At 43.2% G+C, this 25,266-nt stretch overlaps 1 protein-coding gene across 1 annotated transcript; it reads left to right on the top strand.

Moving 5' to 3' along the window:
- The first annotated feature begins 7,423 nt into the window (after window positions 1-7,423).
- On the top strand, window positions 7,424-12,201 carry LOC109891086 (Krueppel-like factor 15). Its single transcript, XM_020483386.2, has 3 exons — window positions 7,424-7,556; window positions 8,537-9,647; window positions 10,862-12,201. The coding sequence occupies exons 1-3, from the start codon at window positions 7,439-7,441 to the stop codon at window positions 11,028-11,030; spliced, it is 1,398 nt and encodes a 465-aa protein (XP_020338975.1). The 5' UTR covers window positions 7,424-7,438; the 3' UTR covers window positions 11,031-12,201.
- The last annotated feature ends 13,065 nt before the right edge of the window (window positions 12,202-25,266 follow it).

The raw sequence follows: 25,266 nt of genomic DNA, 5'->3' as shown, positions 1-25,266 counted from the left end.
TCCCGATATGTTTGTATGTTAAGACCTACTGCATAAAAGTATCATGGACACTATTTAACTTGGATAATCACAGATCAAAGCCAAATTTCGTAGTGTATTTTGGTGATGTTATGCTGAGATTATTATTCACAAAGAATAGAAAACATTTAAATGAATTTTACTGTTAACTATACCCTTTGTACTCGACATAAAGTTATTACAGTATTCCAAACAACCGTGCTGATAAAGCTGGAAACAATAATCTAGAACCAAGTGGAACTACTGGCAATTCAGCGACAGCTGCTAGCCGCTGGAGCGCTAGACCTGCAAAACGGAGTCCTGCATAGATCTTGTAGGACCAAGGAGGAGGTAGAGGACCTTGCAAGAGTCTGAAAGAGGCCATCACAAGACATAAAGAGATGGTATATATCTTAATCTTTGAAAATGTTCCAAGAACTTCCCACAGCAATCTGTTGTAAATCACAGTATTCAGGATGATGGGATAACTGCCTCTCAATTTTGTCTGTCATTTTAGATCCATTACTTCCATTCCCTGGGGGGGAAGGAGAGAGAAGAGTTTTTGTTCCTGGTGGACCTGGTGATTTGCGGGTTAATAACCAGTAGATTCAATAGTAACCTAAACTGAGTGTACAAAACATTAAGAATTACCTTCCTAATATTAAGCTGAACCCTGCCCCCCCCAACCCCTTTTGCCCTCAAGACAGCCTCAATCCATCAGGGCATGAACTCTACAAGGCGTCGAAAGCTTTCCACATAGATTCTGGTCCATCTTTCCACAGGGATGCTGGTCCATGTTGACTCCAATGCTTCTTTCCCACAGTTGTATCAAGTTGGCTCGATGTCCTTGGGGTGGGGGACTATTCTTGATACAAACAGGAAACTGTTGAGCGTGGAACAACCCAGCATTGCAGTTCCTGATACAAACCGGTGTACCTAGCATCTACTACCATACCCCGTTCAAAGGCACTTACATTTTCTGTCTTGCCCATTCACCCTCTGAATGGCGCACGTACACAATCCATGTCTCAAGGTTTAAAACCCATCTCCTCCCCTTCATCTACACTGATATCAATAAAACACTGAAATATCACAGGATTCAGACCCTTTCAGTACTTTGTTGAAGCACCTTTGGCAGCGATTACAGCCATGAGTCCTCTTGGGTATGACGCTACAAGCTTGGCACACCTGTATTTGGGGAGTTCTCTTGTTCTTCTCTGCAGATCCCCTCAAGCTCTGTCAGGTTGGACGGGGAGTGTTGCTGCACAGCTTTTTTCACGTCTCTCCAGAGATGTTCAATCGGGTTCGAGACTTGTCCCGAAGCCACTCCTGCGTTGTCTTGGCTGTGTGCTTAGGGTTGTTGTCTTGTTGGAAGGTGAACCTTTGCCCCAGTCTGAGGCCCTGTGTGCTCTGGAACAGTTTTTCATCAAGGATATCTCTGTACTTTGCTACGTTCATCTTTGCCTTGATCCTGACTAGTCTCCCAGTCCCTGCAGCTGAAAAACATCCCCACTGCATGATGCTGCCACCACGATGCTTCACTGTAGGGATGGTGCCAGGTTTCCTCTAGACATGGTGCTTGGCAATCAGGCCAAAGATAATCTTGTTTCTCATGGTCTGAGAGTCTTTTGGTGCCTTTTGGCAAAGCGGGCTGTCATGTGCCTTTTACTGAGGAGTGGCTTCTGTCTGGCCACTCTGCCATAAAGGCCCAATTGGTGGTGTGCTGCAGAGATGACTGTCCTTCTGGAAGGTTCTCCCATCTCCACAGAGAAACTCTAGAGCTCAGTCAGAGTGACCATAGGGTTTTTGGTCACCTCCCTGTTTTTGGTCACCTCCCTTCTCCCCTGATTGCTCAGTTTGGCCGGGCTGCCAACTCTAAGAAGAGTCTTGGTGGTTCCAAACTTCTTCCTGAATGATGGAGGCCATTGTGTTCTTTGGGACCTTCAATGCTGCAGAAATGTTTTGGTACTCTTCCCCAGATCTGTGCCCCGACACAATCCTGTCTCGGTGCTCTACGGACAATTCCTTCGACCTCATGGCTTGGTTTTTGCTCTGACATGCACTGTCAACTGTGGGACCTTATATAGACCGGTGTGTGCCTTTCCAAAACATGTCCAATCAATTTAATTTTACCTAAGGCTCAAACGTTTTTGATAATATATTGGATTGTTTTATTTATTTTATGGTTTTAAACCGTTTGTAATTGTATCAAGGGAAAGGTTAAGTTGTTACACAAGGTAATAGCAGGTTGTAGTGCCTTACATAATTTCATTTTTATTTGCAAGCTTCTCTCTCCTTCGTTTTATCTTGTGAATAAAATATTTTAAACATCAAACATTCGTTTTCATATGTAAACTAAATTATTTGAGTTTGATTGACCGTTATGTTTGATACAGAAGTTATTCATAAGGACTCAGCTGGAATCAGATTACACCCCCCAAATCCACACCAACACAATGAAGGGATAAAAACACAGCAGACTGGATCATTGTGGCCAATATCCTGAATCTCCAGCAGAGGTCCCCGTTGTATCACTAAAACACTCCCAAACATAATAACGGAAGTAGGCTCTTGTCTTGCAATGTGGTCTCAGTGCATTTCATATTATTCTGTACGTAAAGCCGTTAGTATGATCTATTTAGTATGATCTGTTATGTTTGATATGGTATGTATTAATTTGTGGATGTCCATCATCCATTTCATATATGTTATGAATTACAATTCGTATATGTTCGAATTGTAATTTGTACAATTTACTAGGGATTTGAGAAAGTAAAATATGTTACGAATAGGAATAAATTATGATATGTTATGAATTCCAATTTGTTGTGGCTAACGTTAGCTATGTGACTAATGCTAACATTAGCTAGCGCTAATCTAATCAAATCAAATGTATTGGTCACATACATGGTTAGCAGATGTTAATGCAAGTGTAGCGAAATGCTTGTGCTTCTAGTTCCGACCGTGCAGTAATATCTAACAAGTAATCTAACAATTTCACAACTACCTTATACACACAAGTGTAAAGGAATGAATAAGAATATGTACATATAAATATATGGATGAGCGATGGATGTGTGGCATAGGCAAGACGCAGTAGATGGTATAGAGTACAGTATATACATACATATGAGATGAGTAACGAAGGCCATGTAAACATTATATAAAGTGGCATTGTTTAAAGTGACTAGTGATACATTTATTACATCCAATTTTTAATCATAAAAGTGGCTAGAGATTTGAGTCATTATTTTGGCAGCAGCCACTCAATGTTAGTGATGGCTGTTTAACAGTCTGATGGCCTTCAGATGGAAAAACAGATTCTCTCTCTTGGTCCCAGCTTTGATGCACCTGTACTGACCTCGCCTTCTGGATGATAGCGGGGTGAACAGGCAGTGGCTTGGGTGGTTGTTGTCCTTGATATTTTTGTCCTTCCTGAGACATCGGGTGGTGTAGGTGTCCTGGAGAGCAGGTATTTTGCACCCGGTGATGTGTTGTGTAGATTACCCTCTGGAGAGCCTTACGGTTGTGGGCAGAGCAGCTGCCGTACCAGCTGATTATACAGCCCGACAGGATGCTCTCGATTGTGCATCTGTAAAGGTTTGTGAGTGTTTTTTCGGTGACAAGCCGAATATCTTCAGCCTCCTGAGGTTGAAGAAGCGCAGTTGCTCCTTCTTCACCACGCTGTCTGTGTGGGTGGACCATTTCAGTTTGTCTGTGATGTGTACGGTCGAGGAACCTAAAACGTTCCACATTCTCCACTATTGTCCCGTTGATGTGGATAGAGGGGTGCTCTGCTGTTTCCTGAAGTCCATGATCATCTCCTTTGTTTTGTTGACGTTGAGTGTCAGGTTATTTTCCTGACACCACACTCCGAGGGCCCTCACCTCCACCCTGTAGGCCTTCTCGTCGTTGTTGGAAATCAAGCCTACCACTGTAGTGTCATCTGCAAACTTGATGATTGAGTTGGATGCGTGCATGGCCAAGCAGTCATGGGTGAACAGGGAGTACAGGAGATGGCTGAGAACGCACCCTTGAGAACGCACCCTTGTCCCAGTGTTGAGGATTCACGGGTGGAGATGTTGTTTCCTAACCTCACCACCTGTGGGCGGCCCGTCAGAAAGTCCAGGACCCAGTTGCACAGGGCGTGGTTCAGACCCAGGGTCTCGAGCTTAATGATGAGTTTGGAGGGTACTATTGCGATTGCGTCGTCTGTGGACCTATTGGGGCAGTAAGCAAATTGGAGTGGGTCTAGGGTGTCAGGTAGGGTGTAGGTGATATGACACTTGACTAGTCTCTCAATGCACTTCATGATGAAAGTGAGTGCTACGGGGCGATAGTCATTTAGCTCAGTTACCTTAGCTTTCTTGGGAACAGGAACAAATGTGGCCCTCTTGAAGTATGTGGGAACAGCAGACTGGAATAGGGATTGATTGAATATGTCCATAAACACACCAGCCAGCTGGTCTTTGCTTGCATGCTCTGAGGACTCGGCTAGGATGCCGTCTGGGTTGGCAGCCTTGAGAGGGTTAACACATTTAAATGTTTTACTCACGTTGGCTGTGGTGAAGGACAGCCCGCAGGTTTTGGTTGTGGGCCTTGTCAGTGGCACTGTATTGTCCTCAAAGCAAGCAAAGAAGTTGTTTAGGTTGTCTGGGAGCAAGACGTCGGTGTCCACGACGGGGCTGGTTTTCTTTTTGTAATCCATGATTGACTGTAGACCCTGCCACATATGTCTCGTGTCTGAGCCGTTGAATTGCAACTCTACTTTGTCTCTATACTGATGCTTAGCTTGTTTGATTGCCTTGCAGAGGGAATAGCTACACTGTTTGTATTCGGTCATGTTTCCGGTCGCCTTGCCATGATTAAAAGCAGTGGTTCGCGCTTTCAGTTTTGCGTGAATGCTGCCATCCATCCACTGTTTCTGGTTGGGGAAGGTTTTAATAGTCACCGTGGGTACAACATCACCGATGCACTTGCTAATAAACTCGCTCACCGAATCAGCGGAAACATCAATGTTGTTGTCTGGGGCCATCCGGAACATATCCCAGTCCACGTGATCGAAGTAGTCTTGAAGCATGGAATCATATTGGTCGGACCAGCGTTGAACAGACCTGAGCATGGGCATTTCCTGTTTTAGTTTCTGTCTATAGTCTGGGAGCAACAAAATGGAGTCGTGGTCAGATTTGCCAAAAGGAGGGCGAGAGAGGGCTTTGTATGCGTCGCGGAAGTTAGAGTAGCAATGATCCAGAATGCTGCCAGCCCGGGTCGCGCATTCGGTATGCTGATAAAATTTAGGGAGCCTTGTTTTCAGATTAGCTTTGTTAAAAGCCCCAGCTACAATAAATGCAGACTCAGGATATGTGGTTTCCAGTTTACATAGAGTCCAATGAAGTTCTTTCAGGGCCGTTGAGGTGTCTGCTCGGGGGGATATACATGGCTGTGATTATAATCAAAGAATTCTCTTGGTAGTTATTAATGTAGTCTGCATTTGATTGTAAGTAATTCTAGATCAGGTGAACAAAATTACTTCAGTTGCTGTATGTTGTTGTGATCACACCACGACTCGTTAATCTTAAGGCATACATCCCCGCCCTTCCTCTTACCAGAGTGATGTTTGTTTCTGTCCGCGTGATGCGTGAAGAAACCGGGGGGCTTTACCGACTCTGATAACATATCCCGAGTGAGCCATGTTCCGTGAAACAGAGAATGTTACAATCTCTGATGTCTCTCTGGAAGGCAACCCTTGCTCGAATTACATCTACCTTGTTGTCAAGGGACTGGACATTGGCGAGTAGTATGCTCGAGAGTGGTGAGCGATGTGCCCGTCTACGGAGCCTGTCCAGAAGACCGCGCCGCCATTGTTTTGGGTCGCCTACTGGGATCCGATCCATTGTCCTGGGTGGTGGTCCAAACTAAGGATCCGCTTTGGGAAAGTTGTATTCCTGGTCGTAATTTTGGTAAGTTGATGTTGCTCTTATATCCAATAGGTCTTCCCGGCTGTATGTAATAAGACTTAAGATTTCCTGGGGTATCAGTGTAATAAATAATACATAAAAAACGAAATACTGCATAGTTTCCTAATGTAACAGTATACCTTTAGTCCGTCCCCTCGCCGGGCTCGAACCAGGGACCCTCCGCACACATCAACAACAGTCACCCACGAAGCATCGTTACCCATCACTCCACAAAAGCCGCAGCCCTTGCAGAGCAAGGGGAACCACTACTTCAAGGTCTCAAAGCGAGTGATGTCACCTGATTGAAACGCTATTAGCGCGCACCACCGCTAACTATCTAGCCATTTCACATCGGTTACACTCACCCCCCTTTTCCGCAGCAACCAGTGATCCGGGTCACGGCACCAATGTAACAGTATAACTTTAGTCCGTCCCCTCGCCTGGCTCGAACCAGGGACCCTCTGCACACATCAACAACAGTCACCCACGAAGCAGCGTTACCCATCACTCCACTACTTCAAGGTCTCAAAGCATGTGATGTCACCGATTGAAACGCAATTGAAACGCACCACCGCTAACTAGGTAGAACGTGAAGCGAGGCGACCATCTCTGTCGGCGCCGTGTTGGCTCTAGGAGTTAGGGTTAAGGGACGGGTTAGATAAAAGTGTTATGGTTAGGGTTATGTGAAGGGTTAGCTAACAGCTAATTAAATTGCAAAGTAGCAAAAAGGTAGTAAGTAGCTGCAAAGTTGCTAATTAGCTCAAATTGTCTGTGATGAGATTTGAACATGCAATCTTTGGCATGCTAGTCATTCGCTTTATACACCCCCATCCACCCCGAGGGTTGCTAGATGTTTGCTTCATACACCCACCCACTCACCCCGACCAATCACCCTCCTTTCCTTTATACCTAAGTAACCTTCTAACTTATGTAACCATACCAAACGTGACATATAATAATTTGAGTATCCCGGATTTACATTAACTATGTTATGAGTCTAATGTTAGTCTAGTCTATGAGTCTAATGTTTATACATGTGCTCTCCGCAGGGCTGACAGACACTCCAACATTTGGTTAACCATGAAAAAGGCTATAATTCTTCATCCTAATTAAGCAATGCATAGGCTATAATTTAACAAAATGTCCATCGTACCACCTGCTGCAGTTCAAAACTCTGCCATCTTGTCAGTTCATGACACATGGTTTCTGAATGAGCCACGTTGTATGTACGATGTAATTTTGAAAACACTGGATACATAACTGTGGTGGCGTTAATTCTAATTTTCCCGGTGCCATAGGGACAGTCGGCCTAGATTAATGACGTTTCCAAAATATTGGGGGAAAAACAGCGTCCATCAAGCGGAAACCAATTAAATCTCTTGTTTTAGGGCGAGCCTCCGTAACCTTAGCCAACCAAAACAGCCAGAATTGGATCCTTGCCTCTGAGCGTTCAGAAATGCAGTCATGTGATGGGCTCATAAAGAATGCCAACATGGAGCCTTGGCAATGACGGGATCTCTCTCTGCAACAATAACACGACGGACAAAAACTTCGAGGACGGTATATTTCGAAAGCTCTTAATATATTTCATGATAATAGACGGTAAGTTCGCCATTACTAATGTTAGTTGTTCTTTTCGTTTGCGCTGGATGCTTAGATTTGTATTTATAGAACCCTCCGAACTTGAGACTCGTGAATTCCTGTCTAGCTGTTGCAGTCAGGTGGCTTGCCATGCGCCTCGCCTGCCCATGCGCTGAGTTTAAAAGCAGTTTAAGTTTTAAATAATACTGTTTGCGGACGTCGAATAACGTTTATCGATTGTATAACATGATTCACTTTGGTGTAATTACGCACTTATTACAGTCCTGCACCATGTTGTTTAGCGCCCGAGACACATATGGGCGTCTTGTGGGAAGTGTTTACGCTGGAGGCGTCATTGTGCACAATGTATCCATTTAATTATCCCGCGTGTTGCTTTATTGTTATGATGGTCGAATTAATGAAATCAAATGACACATTAGGTTTATTATTTTTAATTTGATGATAGATATATTTGCTCTGTTTTAGCACATGTGTTTAGGCCTTGATACCATTCGGATTAGATGTTTGGCCTAATCATTTGTTGATTGTTAGCTTTCAGCCTATTATTACCTAGCTCTGGAGAACCCAATGGGGGTATACACATTTTACAGCCGGCCCCACTTTTGGGTTCTCAGTTGATGGTATGGACCACAGCTGGCTCCATGTGAACACTACAATCCCAACACTCTGTCTAAACGCAAATACGCTTCACTTGCAGTATGGTTTTGGAAACCTTTGGAACTTGACGTTAGTATAAGCGAGAAAGAATCTTTCAAATCCAAAAGATTCACGTTTATGCTGTTTTCACACACCACCTTGGCTGACACATCCTCTCACCTTGCACTCGCATTTCCATTGGACCATTCCACATTTCCGCTGTTCCTTCAAATACAGCTAGGTGCAACTTTCCTAAACAGCATATCAGTATTAAATATTGCATTCTTATTCATGTTTAACCGTTCACATTTTTAACTACACTATCCCTCACATTTTCTGTGCAGGTGTAGTGAGAAGCGTGGTTCTCTGCTCAACTTTCCTGTGTATCTGGACTGTATCAATGGTGTCGTTACGCAGCAGAGCGCTGGTCTCTGATAATGACCTCTTTAGGGACAGTGTTCGTCTGAGCTCCCTGGAGCTTGAGGAGGGAGAGGGCAGTGAGGGGAGGAGCGAGGGGGATAGCTTTGCCTCCGGTTACAGCCCAGATGCTGGGGACACTGGTGCTCGGCTCAGCTTCAGCCCTGGAGAGGAGGAAGAGGATGATTTTACCCCCATAGAGCGGGATAGGGAGAAGCGAGAAGAAGGCATGCTGCAGGACCCCAGGCTGCCTGACTTCAGCCCCCGCCTGCCCTCGCCCTTCTCTCCCACCCTTGAGGACATCGAGGAGTTCCTCAGGGAGAAGATGGAGCTAGTGAGAGAGGGGGTTCTCTTCTCTAGTGAACCCATGGAGGAGCCTGCTCCCTCCCCTTCCAGCTCCATTGAACATACTCTCTCCTCCCCAGGAGGACAAAGTGACCCAGGGACCAGCGCTGCCCTGTCACCCCCCAACCCACAAACCCCCAACATCCCTCACACCCACAGCCCAGCAGCCCCGTGCCCCTCCCCATCCTCCTCCAACCCCTCAGTGCTCCTGGGAGCACCCTTGGTACTCCAGGTCCAGTCGCTGCCGCTGGCCCAGCCTCTCCCCCAGACAGGCTCTACTCCTGGGCCGTCCAGTGGGCTGAGACTGGCCCACCTGGTCTTGGGGCTCCACGGAGGGCAGAACTTTACCCTGCTTGCCTCACAGGTGCCCTCTGCCCCAGCCACCCTTCTCAATGTAGCCAGCATGGACGCCGGAGTTCCAGACCAGAAGTACGTGAAGATTGCCCCTCTACCGATCACCGTGAGGATTGCCGGGGCAACAGTGGTTGGGGGTCACAGTGGAGGGGCCGTGGTGAAAGCTGTGACCCCACATAAGGTGAACAGACCCCCTCCTACAGAGACGCTGAGGGTGCACAAGTGTTCTCATCCAGGCTGTGAGAAGATGTACACCAAGAGCAGCCATCTGAAGGCCCACTTCCGCAGACACACCGGAGAGAAGCCCTACACCTGCAGCTGGCCTGACTGTGGCTGGAGGTGGGTTATATCATAACAATGCTAGTCAACATGCAGAAAACACAGGACTCTTAGGTTTGTTTAGTTCATTATCATATAGGCTAGTTATTAACATGTGATAGGATAATTAAAACAGAGAGAAGAAAGCCTGTAATGACTAGTTCAAAATGAAGTGGGTGTAATGATGACAGTAGAAACATGCTCTATACCCCTTGTTAGGATGTTGACACAGTATTCCACTGTAAATATTTTGTAAAGCTTAGCATAAAGAAAAATAATATCTGTCTGGAGGTAGGGAGTAGAGCTTTTATAAGACAAGAGGCTCTGCAAATATGAGATATTATAACATGCTCACAGTTTCTAATATCCCTATAAGCAACTGCAGTGAGCTTCCTAAGGGAAGCGTTAGGGTTATTGAGGTAGGTGGAGGATGTGAAAGGATATGCTTATCATGTTTGTACACTGAGTTTACAAAACATTAGAAACACCTGGTCTTACCATGACATAGTCTGACCAGGTTAATCTAGGTGAAAGCTAGTATCCCTTATTTATGTCATTTGTTAAATCCACTTCAATCAGTGTAGATAAAGGTGAGGAGACAGGTTAAAGAAAGATTTTTAAGCCTTGAGACATGGATTGTGTATGTGTGCCATTTGGAGTGAATGGGCAAGACAATAGATTTCTGTGCCTTTGAACATGCTATTTTAGTAGGTGCCAGGCGCACCAGTTTGAGTGTGTCAAGAATTGCAACACTGCTGGATTTTTCACACTCAACAGTTTCCCGTGTGTATTAAGAGTGGTCTGCCACCCAAAGTACATCCAGCCAACTTGACACAACTGTGGGAAGCATTGGAGTCCACATCGGCCAGCATGTTGACTCCATGTGGAATGCTTTCGACACCTTGTGGAGTCCATGCCCCAATGAACTAAGGCTGTTCTCAGGACATAAGGGGTGCAACTCAATATTAGGAAGGTGTTCCTAATGTTTTGTACACTCAGTGTATATTGTAAATGCTGTTTGACCCACCATTTAGTGTTCCTATTTCCCTCAGAGTTGAGTCTGAGCGCTAGTCTGGGGGCTATCAAACAGTGGGAATAACCGGCCTCCTGACACACTTAGTTGTAACCGACTGAATGTTTAACTCAAACATTTCGAATTCAGAGAAATTATCAAAACACCAATTTGTTTTATCGCAGGGCTTTGGGTGTTGACGTGTGATCCTCTGTCTCTGTAGGTTCTCTCGTTCTGATGAGCTGTCTCGTCACCGGCGCTCCCACTCCGGGGTCAAGCCTTACGAGTGCTCTCTGTGTGAGAAGAAGTTTGCCCGCAGCGACCACCTCTCCAAACACACCAAGGTGCACCGCAGCCCCCGGCCTGGAAAAAACATCAGAACTACCGTCTGACCCAGCCAGCCCAGTCTGGATCCTGATCCCACCTTCATTCATCCTTAACCCTGTTACAGCACTTGACCAGGACGTGAGAATTATAAGAACCTACATTCAGAATTCAGAGTAGCCTGGTCCCCTACCTTTACCCTGGCTGTGCTTGCCCAGCCCAACCCAGCTCAGTACAATCTCAACCTCACCACGGGCTGACAGACTCATGAGACTCATCCACCCAGCCCTACCCCGGGGAGGCCTTGCCAGAGAGTCTGGGTCCTCATCAGGACTCTGGTGCTATAGAAGCAGTCCTGGGCCAGAACGTAGGGCAGGGTTTCCCAAACTTGGTCCTGGGGGCCCCCCCCTGGGTACGTGTTTTGGTTTTTGCCCTAGCACTACACAGCTGATTAAAATAATCAAAGCTTGATGATGAGTTGGTTAGTTTAATCAGCTGTGTAGTAATAGGGCAATAACCAAAATGTGCACCCAGAGGGGCCCCCAGGACCCTGGAATAGGGCACTGAATCTGATTCAGACCCTAACCGGCCTCTGCCGCCTCCCCTCCCTCCTGCAACCGGAGCAGATGAGGGCTTGTCCTGGTGCTACACAGTGAGCTAACAGGTAACGGCCATTTCAGGGATGTGATTGTTCAGCTTAAAGAAGTTCACTTTATTTGAACCAAATCTGTATTTTGAATGTAAAATGGCATGTTGTAAAAGTGCCCAGACACATGATACTGTGTCATTCTAAACTTTATCCGCAACGTTATATTAAATTTTGTGCGACTGAAGCGGTTTCCCCTCTGCAGATGTGCTGCTTCTCCGTGTGGAGAAGTCTTGTGGGCTACACAGAGAATTATCGCTCGAGTAGCACAAAATGGAATATAACGTTATGGATAGTTCTCAATGACACATCTAAAGACCTGCATCACTATACTGAGTTTCTAAAATGATGTATTTTGGTGTTTTTGCAGCCTTTGATCATGTTTAACTGCAGAACGAGCATGAGGATTGATTGTAAAAAAAGTGTCTGGGTACTTCTATAACATGCTATTTACACTACAGTTCAGAAGTTTGGGGTCACTTAAATTTCCTTGTTTTAGAAGACAAGCACATTTTTGTCCATTTTAAAATCACATCAAATTGATCAGAAATACAGTGTAGACATTGTTAATGTCGTAAATGACTATTGTAGCTGGAGACGGCAGATTTTAATTTAATGGAATATCTACATGGGTGTACAGAGGCCCAATATCAGCAACCATCACTCCTGTGTTCCAATGGCACGTTATGTTAGCTAATCCAAGTTTATAATTTTAAAAGGCTAATTGATCATTAGAAAACCTTTTTGCAATTATGTTAGCACAGCTGAAAAATCTTGTCACGATTTAAAGAAGCAATAAAACTGGCCTTCTTTAGACTAGTTGAGTATCTGGAGCATCAACATTTTGTGGATTCGATTACAGGCTCAAAATGGCCAGAAACAAAGCACTTTCTTCTGAAACTCGTCAGTCTATTCTTGTTCTGAGAAATGAAGGCTATTCCATGCGAGAAGTTGCCAAGAAACTGAAGATCTCGTACAGTGCTGTGTACTACTCCCTTTACAGAACAGCGCAAACGGGCTCTAGCCAGAATAGAAAGAGGAGTGGGAGGCCTCAACTGTCAGCTTCATTAAATAGTACCCGCTAATGATCAATTAGCCTTTTAAAATAATAAACTTGGATAAGCTAACACAATGTGCCATTGGAACACAGGAGTGATGGTTGCTGATAAGGGGCCTCTGTAAGCCTATGTAGATATTCCATAAAAAAGCAGCCGTTTCCAGCTACAATAGTCATTTATAACATTAACAATGTTGACACTGTATTTCTGATCAATTTGATGTTATTTTAATGGACAAAAAATGTTTTTCTTTCAAAAACAAGGAAATGTCTAAGTGACCCCAAACCTTTGAATGGTAGTGTACATACAGATTTGGTTAAATAAAGTGAACTTCTCCTTTAAAGCGGATTTCAGGCCTTTAGGCTAAATCGCATCCTGCTCAGCCCCACCGCCATACATATACACACACACCTCGTTACCCTGAGCAGATGACACATTTGTGACAGGCAGTTGCTCACTGTATAACACTGTTTTAAATGTAATTGAATTGTGTTTAAAACCCTATATTGTCACACATTCTAATCTACATATTTTATTGTTCTATGAATCTGCTTCATGAGTTACTCTCTCTTCAAAACAGTTTGAGGGCAATGCACCGTAAATAACCCAGCTCATTCTAGCCTGTAATCTGTGCTATTAGCCCAGATGAAAGTACTGTGTTGATATGTGAGTTTAGAGATTCGCTCAGAGAACAGGTGATGAGTCTAAATCTCTTAAATATCCCCTCCTGCTCCCCAAGGTGCTAAACTTCTTTCCCAATCACATCCCTACCTGACCCTACAAGGGCCAGTACTTTTACCACCGCTTCCCTGACCTCATGCCTCCTCCCACTCCACTAAAGACCTCGGGGCTGCAGACTGGTGTCTGTTTGTTTTCACCATGGTACTTCACTGTTCCATTATGTAATAACTGGTTCGTTAAGAGTCCACTCACACCCACCTGGTTTCCCAGGTTTGCATCAGATGCTGATTGAAGGGTAAGAGAGACTGAGTGAAAACCAGCAGAAATCACAGCCCTCCTGGTCCATGCTCTTAAACGACTGGAATGAGTTAAAAAAAATATTGCCAAACCTAAAGTCCTTTTTGACTTTTGTCACCTTTTTGTGCTATCTGCTCACACACTGTATGATGTAGAACCTATAAGCTATTTTACTTTATTTCTGTCTTTAAATCAATGTTGAAATTGCAAAAGTGACTCGGCTTTACAATGCAAAGTAACCAATTTTGTAAGGAACTGCTTAGTCATTTACAGTAGTAGAGGTTAGTATGTTAGGCCAGCAAACAAAGCTAATCATTTACAGTATAGTAGCCTACTGTACCTGAAAAGAGCAGCTGATCTGTGTCCAATCTGTATCTGTCATATCACATTTACATGTACAGAACATGTAGGAGCTCCTATCCTGAGACAACCCCCCCCCCCTCCCAGTCAGTATATTAAGCTATCCAGGGGTGTCTGTGCTTGATTCTCTCATGTAGCGTATCTTGGTGAACCTGTAGAATGTTATTGAGGGGTTATCAGGTCAACCAGACAGGAATGAATTATTAGACCCACTCTAACATTAATGAGTTAACCCATCACATCCCATCAAGATGAGCCCTTTGTTCTCAAGTGCACTTACTGTATGTTAGCAGGAGGTGCAGCAGGAGGGGGTTTAGCATGGATAAATGCTATGCCAAGGACTGGAGGGCTCTTATGGGTATGTAAGCTGTATCTATGGGTTTGAGTTTAAAATTGTAAAAGGTGCTTTTTAAACAGGCTACTGCACTTAGGAAATCATATAGAGAACTATGGACTTTTCAGGGTAGCAGTCTTGGCCAACATCCCTTGAGGGAACTGTACTCACATTTGCCACCCATCACATTGGTTCAGAACTTTTGGTAAAAACACATGTTGTGTTGCCTTTGGATGAGTCAACTCAGAATTGAGCACCTCATCAACAGCATCACTGGTAATCATCACCATCAAATGGCCTATTAAACAGTTTGTTCTTTGAGCATGACTAGTTCGAATAGATCACAACCACACAATCCCACTCAGAAGTCTGACCCAGCCGTGTGTCCATGGCTGGTCTAGTCCCTCTGATTCAGTCCTGTTGTGTGTTCCCCTTCCTGCCTTACCTTTAGCCATGGGGTTCTCTCTCCCAATAACCATATCATCCAAAGTATACACACACTCAACTGTACTGTATATTTGCTGAAATACAGGTTCTATTTTTTTCAAATACCAGAAAAGCTATTTTCCTATGTATGATAATAAAGGATAAGAAAATTGAAGCATCATCCTCGTCATTATTTGAGTCATCATGCTTATGTTTTGTGGATTTCAAGACACAAAATGATCCATGCTTTCATTAGAAAGATCCAAAGATTGTAAAAGGGTTTATTTTTCTTTTCTCCAAACAATGGTGAGGATTGTGGCAGTGGGTAGGTGGTGGCACAGAAAACCACAGCGGTAGGCCATTCCTACAAGACTCTGCCTGGGAAGAGAATGCCGTAGGCTCCAGTACTGTGAATGATGGCATATTTCTACCATTGATTCCGCTGTTGCAGTGTGAAGGAATGTGGGTGTTCAATATTAGAGAGAGAGAGGAATTCTCTCTGCACTTCAGAAGCCAGCCTGCCTGTAAAACTGGAATGTCTGGCTCTGTGTGGAGCTGAGTTGTTCTGGGAATGTCTAGGGAGAAGTCTGGGTTGCATTTCTTTTTTAAATTGCATCCCCTGCCCTTTTTCATTCCCCTTTACAAACCTGAGATATCTGGGTAGCTGTAAGCCTCCATCACTCACCCTAGGGCTTTTGTCAATTGGTTTTGCTTAACTCATGCGTCCTCTCTCCTCTGTCCTCTGGCCTCTTTTTGGAAAAAGGTCAAAAAGTTGAGGAGAGGGAAAGTATGTGAAAATGCGCTTGAATGAAATGAGACTCCTCCAACCGCACGTCATTAGCCAAATGATGTTTACAGGGTGGAATCCCAAATTGCTGGTTATCAAAACAAAATGCTGCTAATTGTGCATTTTTGTTTTGATATTAGGATAAGTAGCATATAATTTAAATGTTAGCATGTTTTACTACTTCGAGAAACAATAGGTGATTGAAAAGTGGGTTAGAGAGGAAGAGGTGAAGTGAGAGTCCCAACTCTGCCAAAAGTCTGTATTTTCCAGCAGGTGCCATTTCTTTTCCTTTGCTAACCAAGCGAGGAGTTTTTGTATAGCGGTAAATAAGTGTTGAATTTGGTCAACAAGAAATGTAATGGCTTATTTGCTTGAATATAAGTTTCGTAATGCTTAGGTTGTTAAGAGTGTACTGATATATGTAGGACATGTGGCCAGGGGCACAACTTTGGTTTTAAAAGTGGGGGGTGGGCATAACCTGGCGGGGAGTTTGGGGGTCCTCGCTCAGACTTTCCTTGGGCATCTAATGCTAATTTCCTGCATTTCTACACAATCTAATATGACCCTTTTGGGGTCATTTTTGTTATAAACAAGAATAGAATATGTTTTTCTAAACACATACATAAATGTGGATGCTACCATGATTACAGTTCCTTCGGAAAGTATTTCAGACAACTTACAGCCTTATTCTAAAATATATATTTTTTAAACATCCTCTGTAATCTACACCCCATAATGACAAAGCGAGAAAAGATTGTTTGAAATTTTGGCTAATTTATGACTAATAAAAAACAGAAATACCTTATTTACAAACACAACTGTTCAAAAGTTTGGGGCCACTTGGAAATTAACTTGTTTTTGAAAGAAAATCATGTTTTGTCCATTAAAATAACATCAAATTGATCAGAAATATAGTGTAGACATTGTTGTAAATTACTGTTGTAGCTGGAAATGGCGGAGTTTTAATGGAATACCATCACTCATGTGTTCCAATGGCACGTTGTGTTAGCTAATCCAAGTTTATCATTTTAAAAGGCTAATTGATCATTAGAAAACCCTTTTGCAATTATGTTAGCACAGCTGAAAACTGTTGTTCTGATAAAAGAAGCAGTAAATCTGGCCTTTCGACTAGTTGAGTATCTGGAGCATTAGCATTTGTGGGTTCGATTACAGGCTCAAAATGGCCAGAAACAAATACCTTTCTTCTGAAACTTGTCAAGTCTATTCTTGTTCTGAGAAATGAATGCTATTCCATGCGAGAAGTTGCCAAGAAACTGAAGATCTTGTACAAAGCTGTGTACTACTCCCTTCACAGAACAGCACAAACTGAATAGAAAAAGGAGTGGGAGGCCCCGGTGCACAACTGAGCAAGAGGACAAGTACATTAGAGTGTCTAGTTTGAGAAACAGATGCCTCACAAGTCCTCAAATGTCAGCTTCATTAAATGGTACCCGCAAAACACCAGTCTCAACTAATCAACTAAGCTAATCCAAGTCTATCATTTTAAAAGGCTAATTGAACAGTGAAGAGGTGATTCCGGGATACTGGTCGTCTAGGCAGAGTTGCGAAGAAAAAGCCATATCTCAGACTGGCACAATAAAAAATAAAAGATGGGCAAAAGAGCACAGACACTGGACAGAGGAACTCTGCCTAGAAGGCCAGCATCCTGGAGTCGCCTCCTCACTGTTGATCAGTTAGCCTTCAAATTATAAACTTGGATTAGCTAGCACAACGCGCCATTGGAGTGATGGTTGCTGATAATGGGCCTCTGTACGCCTATGTAGATATTCCATGAAAAAATCTGCAATTTCCAGCTACAATAGTAATTTACAACATTAACAATGTCTACACTATTTCTGATCAATTTGATATCATTTTAATGGACAAGGAAAGTGCTTTTCTTTCAACAAGGACATTTCTAAGTGACCCCAAACTTTTGAATGGTAGTGTAGGTATGTAGATCGTTTGCTATGAGACTCGAAATTGAGCTCAGGTGCATCCTGTTTCCATTGCTCATCCTTGAGATGCTTCTAGAACTTTATTGGAGTCCACCTGTGGAAATTCAATCGATTGGACATGATTTGGAAAGGCACACACCTGTCTATATATATATATATATATATATATATATATATATATATATATATATATATATATATATAAGGTCCCACATGACAGTGCATGTCAGAGCTAAAACCAAGCCATGAGGTCGAAAGAATTGTCTGTGGAGCTCCGAGACAGGATTGTGTTGAGGCACAGATCTGGGGAAGGGTACAAAAAAAATGTCTGCAGCATTGAAGGTCCCCAAGAACACAGTGCCTCCATCATTCTTAAATGGAAGAAGTTTTGAACCACCAAGTCTCTTCCTAGAGCTGGCTAAAACTGAGCAATCGGGGGAGAAGGGCCTTGGCCAGGGAAGTGACCAAGAACCCAATGGTCAGTCTGACAGAGCTCTGGAGTTCCTCTGTGGTGATGGAAGAACCTTCCAGAAGGACAACCATCTCTGCAGCACTCGACCAATCAGGTCTTTATGGTAGAGTGGCCAGACGGAAGCTACTGCTCAGTAAAATGCCCATGATAGCCACTTTTGAGTTTGCCAAAAAGCACCTAAAGACTCTTAGACCATGAGAAACAAGATTCTGTGGTCTGATGAAAACCAGATTTGGCCTGAATGTCAAGCGACACATCTGGAGGAAACCTGGCACCATCCCTACGGTGATGCATGGTGGTGGCAGCATCATGCTGTGGAGATGTTTTTCAAGGGCAGGTACTGGGAGCTTTGTCAGGGTCGAGGCAAAGATGAATATAGCAAAGTACAGAGAGATCCTTGATGAAGTCCTGAATGCTCTGGAACAGGTTCTCAGACTGAACCCAATCTAACGTCTTTGGAGAGACCTGAATATATGTACAGGAACGCTCACCATCCAAATTGACAGACCTTGAGAGGATCTGCAGAGAAGAATGGAAGAAACTCCCCAAATTCAGGTGTTCTAAGCTTGTAGTGTCATACCCAAGAAGACTCTGCTCTAATCGCTGGCAAAGGTGTTTCAACAAATTATTCTTATTTACAATAAATGTGACTCCAAAATGACAATACATTATTTACTATTAATTTCTACTGGACACAAAATAATCTGAAACAACCAAAAACAAACAGCAAATGCATCCAACAAATGTGTGGAGTCTCAAGCTTGATGTGGTCATTGTGTGCTATGAATGTGGGACCAAATACTTTTTACAACTTTTAATGCACATAGAAGTGGATTTGGCCCAATACTTTTGATCCCCTAAAATGGGCGGGGACTATTTACAACAAGTGCTCTAATTTCTAAACGGTTCACCCAATATGGATAAAAATACTCCCTCAAATTTAAGCTGACAGTCTGACCTTAAACTTCATTGTCATTGTTCGATTTAAAATCCAAACTTGGACTATCGAGCCAAAATATTTTTTTAAATCCCAATAATTATGGAGGGTACTGTAATTCATAAGAGTACTGTAGAGCTTTTTAAAACTTGTGCACACTATATAGCTGGATTGCCCTGTCCTGCCCCTAGGGATCCACCACCCTGCAGCGCCCCAACTCAGCACACCCCACTCAGCTTTAGGATCTTAGTGAAATATTCATTTCTGGATTCAGGTGTATTAGGCCAAGGCCAGAGTGACAAACAGTATGGCAGACCCCCAAGGCCAGGACTGAGTAGCCCAGCAGCTAGGGATTGCCTAAATAGGCATCACCCCTGATGTAGGCATGTTTTCAAAACAGACTCCTTTTGTTGTACAGTATTCCATATAAGGCATCCAAACCAGTGGAGGCTACTGAGGGGCGAACAGCTCACAATAATGGCTGGAATGGAGTAAATGGAATGGCATTAAGCACACGGAAACCATGTATTTGATACTGTTCCACCTATTCCCCTCAGGCTATTACCACGAGCCCGTCCTCCCCAATTAAGGTGCCACCAACCTCCTATAAATGATAGGTTACACAGTTTCTTCTGATAAGTCTCCAGCATCAACATTTACAAGCAAACACAAATAGGAAGAAGGGAGAATCTGTAGACATGCTGCGATAAAATAACATATAACATATGTAACATACTCTACCAGAATTCAGCCAGCCCTCACAAGAGCATAACATATGCAAATATGTCCCATTTTGTGTTTTACACCTCCTGCAGAGGAATTACATTTCTGAGTCCATGATATTCATATTATCTTCTATGGATGGTCTTAAACTGCAGTAATTTATGTCTGAGATTATATGAACATAACTGGGCGTTCCAGCATATCTGTATCCATTCATTATCATCAATTGTCTCCCAGGTCTTCCTCACATTTTTTGTTTTACATGTTTTGTGTCATTGGGAAAGGCCTCTATCAACCCTTGATACAGTTTGGAAATCAACTTTTGTCAGACTGCCTTAAAACAGTTTAAATCTTTGAAGCTTCTGGCTTGTTCAGTGTTTGCTGCACAGAGAAATAAAGTGTTGCACCTGCAAAAGTTCACCTCAGCACCATCACAGACTGGTCTTTCCTGGTTGCCTGACCCTGCTGAGTTCCCTGTCATCATCTGATCCTGCTCAGAAGAGGCATGACAAAGAATTTCCTTGGTGTACATTTATACTAGCTAACGTTAGCCAACTTTTGGCTAGCTCTATTGGTACATCAATTGGCTGAAATTAGTAAAGTTCATTTACTTCTGTTGAAACAGGACAAAACATTTCCATACACACAGTTGTTAGATACTGCTACCTGACATATAGCTAGAGGCTAGAGCTGAACTGGCTGTGGTAGCTACTAGCTAGCAAACTAGTTCATTCACTTCATACAGAACTTCAGTCGAGAGGGGGTAAAACATGCAACACATTAGCTAATGTTACATGTCAGTTACACTACTAACTCAGCACTGGGAATAAAAATGTTTTTGTTGTTATGTCAAACAGCAGTCACCTTGCCAGCTACATCAGTCAAAGAAAAGTGGCCAGTTTTTTTCTGCTTGCTTTTGCAAGTCAGAGAAAAGCACAACACACACAGACAACAGCTACCATTCGCACGGTCTGCACAACGCATCACCAGGGGCAAAATACCTGCCCTCCAGGACACCTACAACACCCGATGTCACAGGAAGGCCAAAAAGATCATCAAGGACAACAACCACCCAAGCCACTACCTGTTCACCCCGCTACCATCCAGAAGGTGAGGTCAGTACAGGTGCTTCAAAGCTGGGACCGAGAGAGTGAAAAACAGCTTCTCTCTCAAGGCCATCATAATCAAATTAGTCACATTTCTTGTTACTTTTATTTCTTATTCTTATCCGTATTTATTTTTAACTGCACTGTTGGTTAGGGGCTTGTAAGTAAGCATTTCACTGTAAGGACTACACCTGTTGTATTTGGCGCATGTGACTAATACAGCAGCGCCGAATACAACAGTGAAATGCTTACTTACGAGCCCCTAATCAATAATTGTTGTTTAAAAGACTACGGATAAGAATAAGAAATAAAAAGTAACAGGTAATTTAAGAGCATCAGACTGTTAAACAGCCATCACTAGCACAGAGAGACTGCTGTCTACATGCAAACTTGAAGTCGTTGGCCACTTAAATACTGCCCTACCAAGCAAAAAGACAGTAACTGCTCATTTGGCCAAAAATGAATACATGCTTGATCATGTGGACAAGTATCCTGCCTCTATTGTATTGTGTTTGAGAAAGTCATGTTAGCAGTAACTGCATAAAGTTAGTGTGAAACTAAGGTAAATAAAATACATTTTTCTCAGTACCACACTATGAACAGTTACTGCCTTTTTGCTTGGTAGGGCAGAATAAATGGAACACTAGTCACTTTAATAATTACACTTTAATAATGTTTACATATTGCATTACTCATCTCATATGCATATATTGTATTCTTACTATCTATTGCATCTTAGCATTATGCTGCTCTGTCATTGCTCATCCATATATTTATATATTCTTATTCCATTCCATTCCTTATTCCATTAGGTATTTGTTGTGGAATTGTTAGATATTACATGTTAGATATTACTTGTTAGATATTGCTGAATTTTCGGAACTTGAAGCACAAGCATTTCGCTACACTCGCAATAACATCTGCTAACCATGTGTATGTGACCAATAAAATTGGATTTTGATTTGAATAAATACTTTTTTTCTGTTAAATCAAACTGCAGTTATCTTGCCAGATACATCAGTCAAATAAAGAGTAGCCAGTTTTTGCACTGCTTGCTTTTACAAAACAGAGAAAAGCACAAGAGATAATACCTGCCTCGGACCACGAGGACAAAGATCCAGCCGGCTGATACCGCCAAACAGCCTCACCGCTCTGAGGTGGCCGCATTTTATTTAACACAGTGCAATGACAAAACTGGGTGGGGGAACAAAATACAATTTCAGAATGTGGTGGGGTCATGTCCCCCTTGTCCCCAGTGAAAGTTCTGCCCCTGCACATGACAGCTTTGTGAAAAAGCACTTTATATCAGAGTTGTCTTGAGATGACTATGCATATTTATGACACAAGGCAAGTAGTAAGCATCTCTCCCCATTGATCGACGGTGGTTGACGTCAACAACATCAACACCCACATCAAATATTGAAAATGTATTACAATAATTAGAGGTAGCCTATCCACCAATCCAAAGAGAGAAATAGGTAGGAGCTTGACAGTCCACCGTGCTGCTTTGTGGACAACGGCTCCCATTGTTAGGGTGGAGAGACAAGTATCTTGTCAGTATACCCATGATCTTTGTGGGGGTGTGGCAAATTTCAAAACTCTTCCCCGAAAGACCACTTAACTGTGGAGGAGGATGAAACCAAGATTTGGAGGGGGCGGAGCACAGACCTTTGTCTAAATTGAGAAAATGCCCTAGTTCCCGGTGTATTGCTCTCACCTATCCAGTCTTTTCAGATCTGTGAAGGGAAGTGAACAAGAGTCATTCCAGTTACCAAAAACCTGCACATCTTTAAAGGCCCAGTGCAGTCAAAAATGTGATTTCCTATGGTTTATATATATATCCACTATGAGGTTGGTATAATAGTGTGAAATTGTGAAAATGATGATAATGGAGCTATTAGCAACATGGTGACATTCAACCATACATTTCAACCGGAATATAGCGAAGAGGATTCAAAACAAAGAGATTTAGCTAACATTAGAAACTCAGCTACAGCTGATGCCAGCACCAAGAGGGCAGATGACAAATATGTCATGACTGGAGTTGGGTAGTTAGTTAGCCTGGCGCCTGCTAACTTGTTCGCAAACATGTGTAACATCAGCAGCTGTAACTAATTTGACTAGCTAGCTAATTCAACATCATTGACGAGGGTTGACATTGAAATTCGTCCATGGTCATAATCAATCTCACAGAATTATAGGCATGACGCAAGATAGGATTCCCAACAGATGTAAATAACAAGTATGGCATACCTTTTCTTTGACATAAAGTAATCCAACAATATGTGCACCGCCATCGTGTCGATTTCAAGTCTTCTCACTCATTGATTGAGACAGATCTCGGTCATCATGACATGCAACACTTTGGGATGGACACCCAGCTGTCTCGATCAATGAGAGAAGACTTGAAATAGACAAGATGTCAGCAAAGATCTTTGGGTAAATCAAATGATCTGGTAGCTACAGTTCTCAGCACTTGTGTGTCTCTACACCCGAGACACAATCGGACAAACTGAACTACACTTTTCATATTACACTAAACAAAAATATAAACTCTACATGTAAAGTGTTGGTCCCATGTTTCATGAGCTGAAATTAAAGAACTTTTCCTTATGTTCAAAAAGCTAATTTCTCTCAAATTTTGTGCACAAGTTGGTTTACATTACTGTTAGTGAACATTTCTCCTTTGCGATGATAATCCATCCACCTGACAGGTGTGGCATATCAAGAAGCAGATTAAACAGCATGATCATTACACCCTTTTCTGGGGGCAGGAATACGCTACGGACAATGAACACAATTGTATTTTATCGGTGGCAATTTGAATGCACAGAAATACTATGACGAGATCCTGAGACCCATTGTGAGGCCCGTTTTTTAAAGATATCTGTGACCAGATGCGTATCTGTATACTCAGTCATGTGAAATCCATAGATTAGGGCCTAATTGACTGACGTCCTCATATGAACTGTAACTCAGTAAAATCTTTGAAATTGTTGCATGTTGCATTTATATTTTTGTTCAGTATTGTCACGCCCTGGCCATAGAGAGTATTTGTATTCTCTATTTTGGTTTGGTCAGGGTGTGACTAGGGTGGGCGTTCTGTTTTTGTATTTCTTTGTTTTTGGCCGGGTATGGTTCTCAATCAGGGACAGCTGTCGGTTGTTGTCTCTGATTGAGAACCATACTTAGGTAGCTCTTGCCCACATGGGTTTTGCGGGTAGTTGTTTTCTGTTTCTGCACCTGTTTCGTTTTCATTCATTCATTCTCTTGTTATTTTCTTTTGTGTTCAGTTGAAATAAAAATAACATGAACACTTACCACGCTGCGCATTGGTCCGATCCTTCATACTCCTCGTCAGAAGAGGAAAATCGTTATTTTTGCATCTTACTTTTACCATATAACATTCATGTTGAATACCCAGTTCTCTTGAGTTAGCATTAAAATGGACACTTCCCTGTATTTTAGAATTTGATAATCATTCCTTGGATATCAGAATGTCTAGCATCTGTTTGACGCTACAGAACCATGTACAGCTTACATAAATATATTCTGTGAATAGTGCAGACACATTTTTAAGATTGACATGAAAGATCCATATTTATTTTATGGTGGTTCTAAATCATGTCTCTCCAATCCTGTTCCTGGAGAGCTACCATCCTGTAGGTTTTCACTCCAACCCTAGGGAAGCACACCAGATTCTAATAATTAGCAAGTTAGTTACAACAGGCGTTGGAGTGAGGGGCAATGCAAATAGTCTGGGTAGCCATTTTACTAGATGTTCAAGAGTCTTATGGCTTGGGGGTAGAAGCTGTTTAGAAGCATCTTGGATCTAGACTTGGCGCTCCGGTACCGCTTGCTGTGCGGTAGCAGAGAGAATAGTCTATGACTAGAGTGGCTGGAGTCTGACAATTTTTAGGGCCTTCCTCTGACACCGCCTTGTATAGAGGTCCTGGATGGCAGGAAGCTTGGCCCCAGTGATGTACTGGGCCGTACACACTACGCTCTGTAGTGCCTCGCGGTCGGAGGCCGAGCAGTTGCCATACCAGGCAGTGATGCAACCAGTCAGGATGCTCTCGATGGTGAAGCTGTAGAACTTTGAGGATCTGACGACCCATGCCAAATCTTTTCAGTCTCCTGAGGGGGGATAGGTTTTGTCGTGCCCGCTTCACTACTGTCTTGGTGTGCTTGGACCATGTTAGTTTGTTGGTGATGTGGACACCAAGGAATCAGACGCTCTCAACCTGCCCCACTGCAGCCCCGTTGATGAGAATGGAGGCGTGCTCGGTCCTCTTTTTCCTTTAGTTCACAATCATGTCCTTTGTCTTGATCACATTGAGGGAGAGGTTGTTGTCCTGGCACCCCACGGCCAGGTCTGACCTCCTCCCTATAGGCTGTCTCGTTGTTGTCGTGATCAGGCCTACCACTGTTGTGTCAACGGCAAATTGAATGATGGTGTTGGAGTCGTGCCTGGCCGTGCAGTCATGAGTGAACAGGGAGTACAGGAGGGGGCTGAGCA

The sequence above is a fragment of the Oncorhynchus kisutch genome, linkage group LG5, assembly GCF_002021735.2.
Source record: "Oncorhynchus kisutch isolate 150728-3 linkage group LG5, Okis_V2, whole genome shotgun sequence".
NCBI classification, from domain to species: domain Eukaryota; kingdom Metazoa; phylum Chordata; class Actinopteri; order Salmoniformes; family Salmonidae; genus Oncorhynchus; species Oncorhynchus kisutch.
Note: the sequence above shows the minus strand (reverse complement) of the source record. Positions and strands in the feature narration are given on the sequence as shown.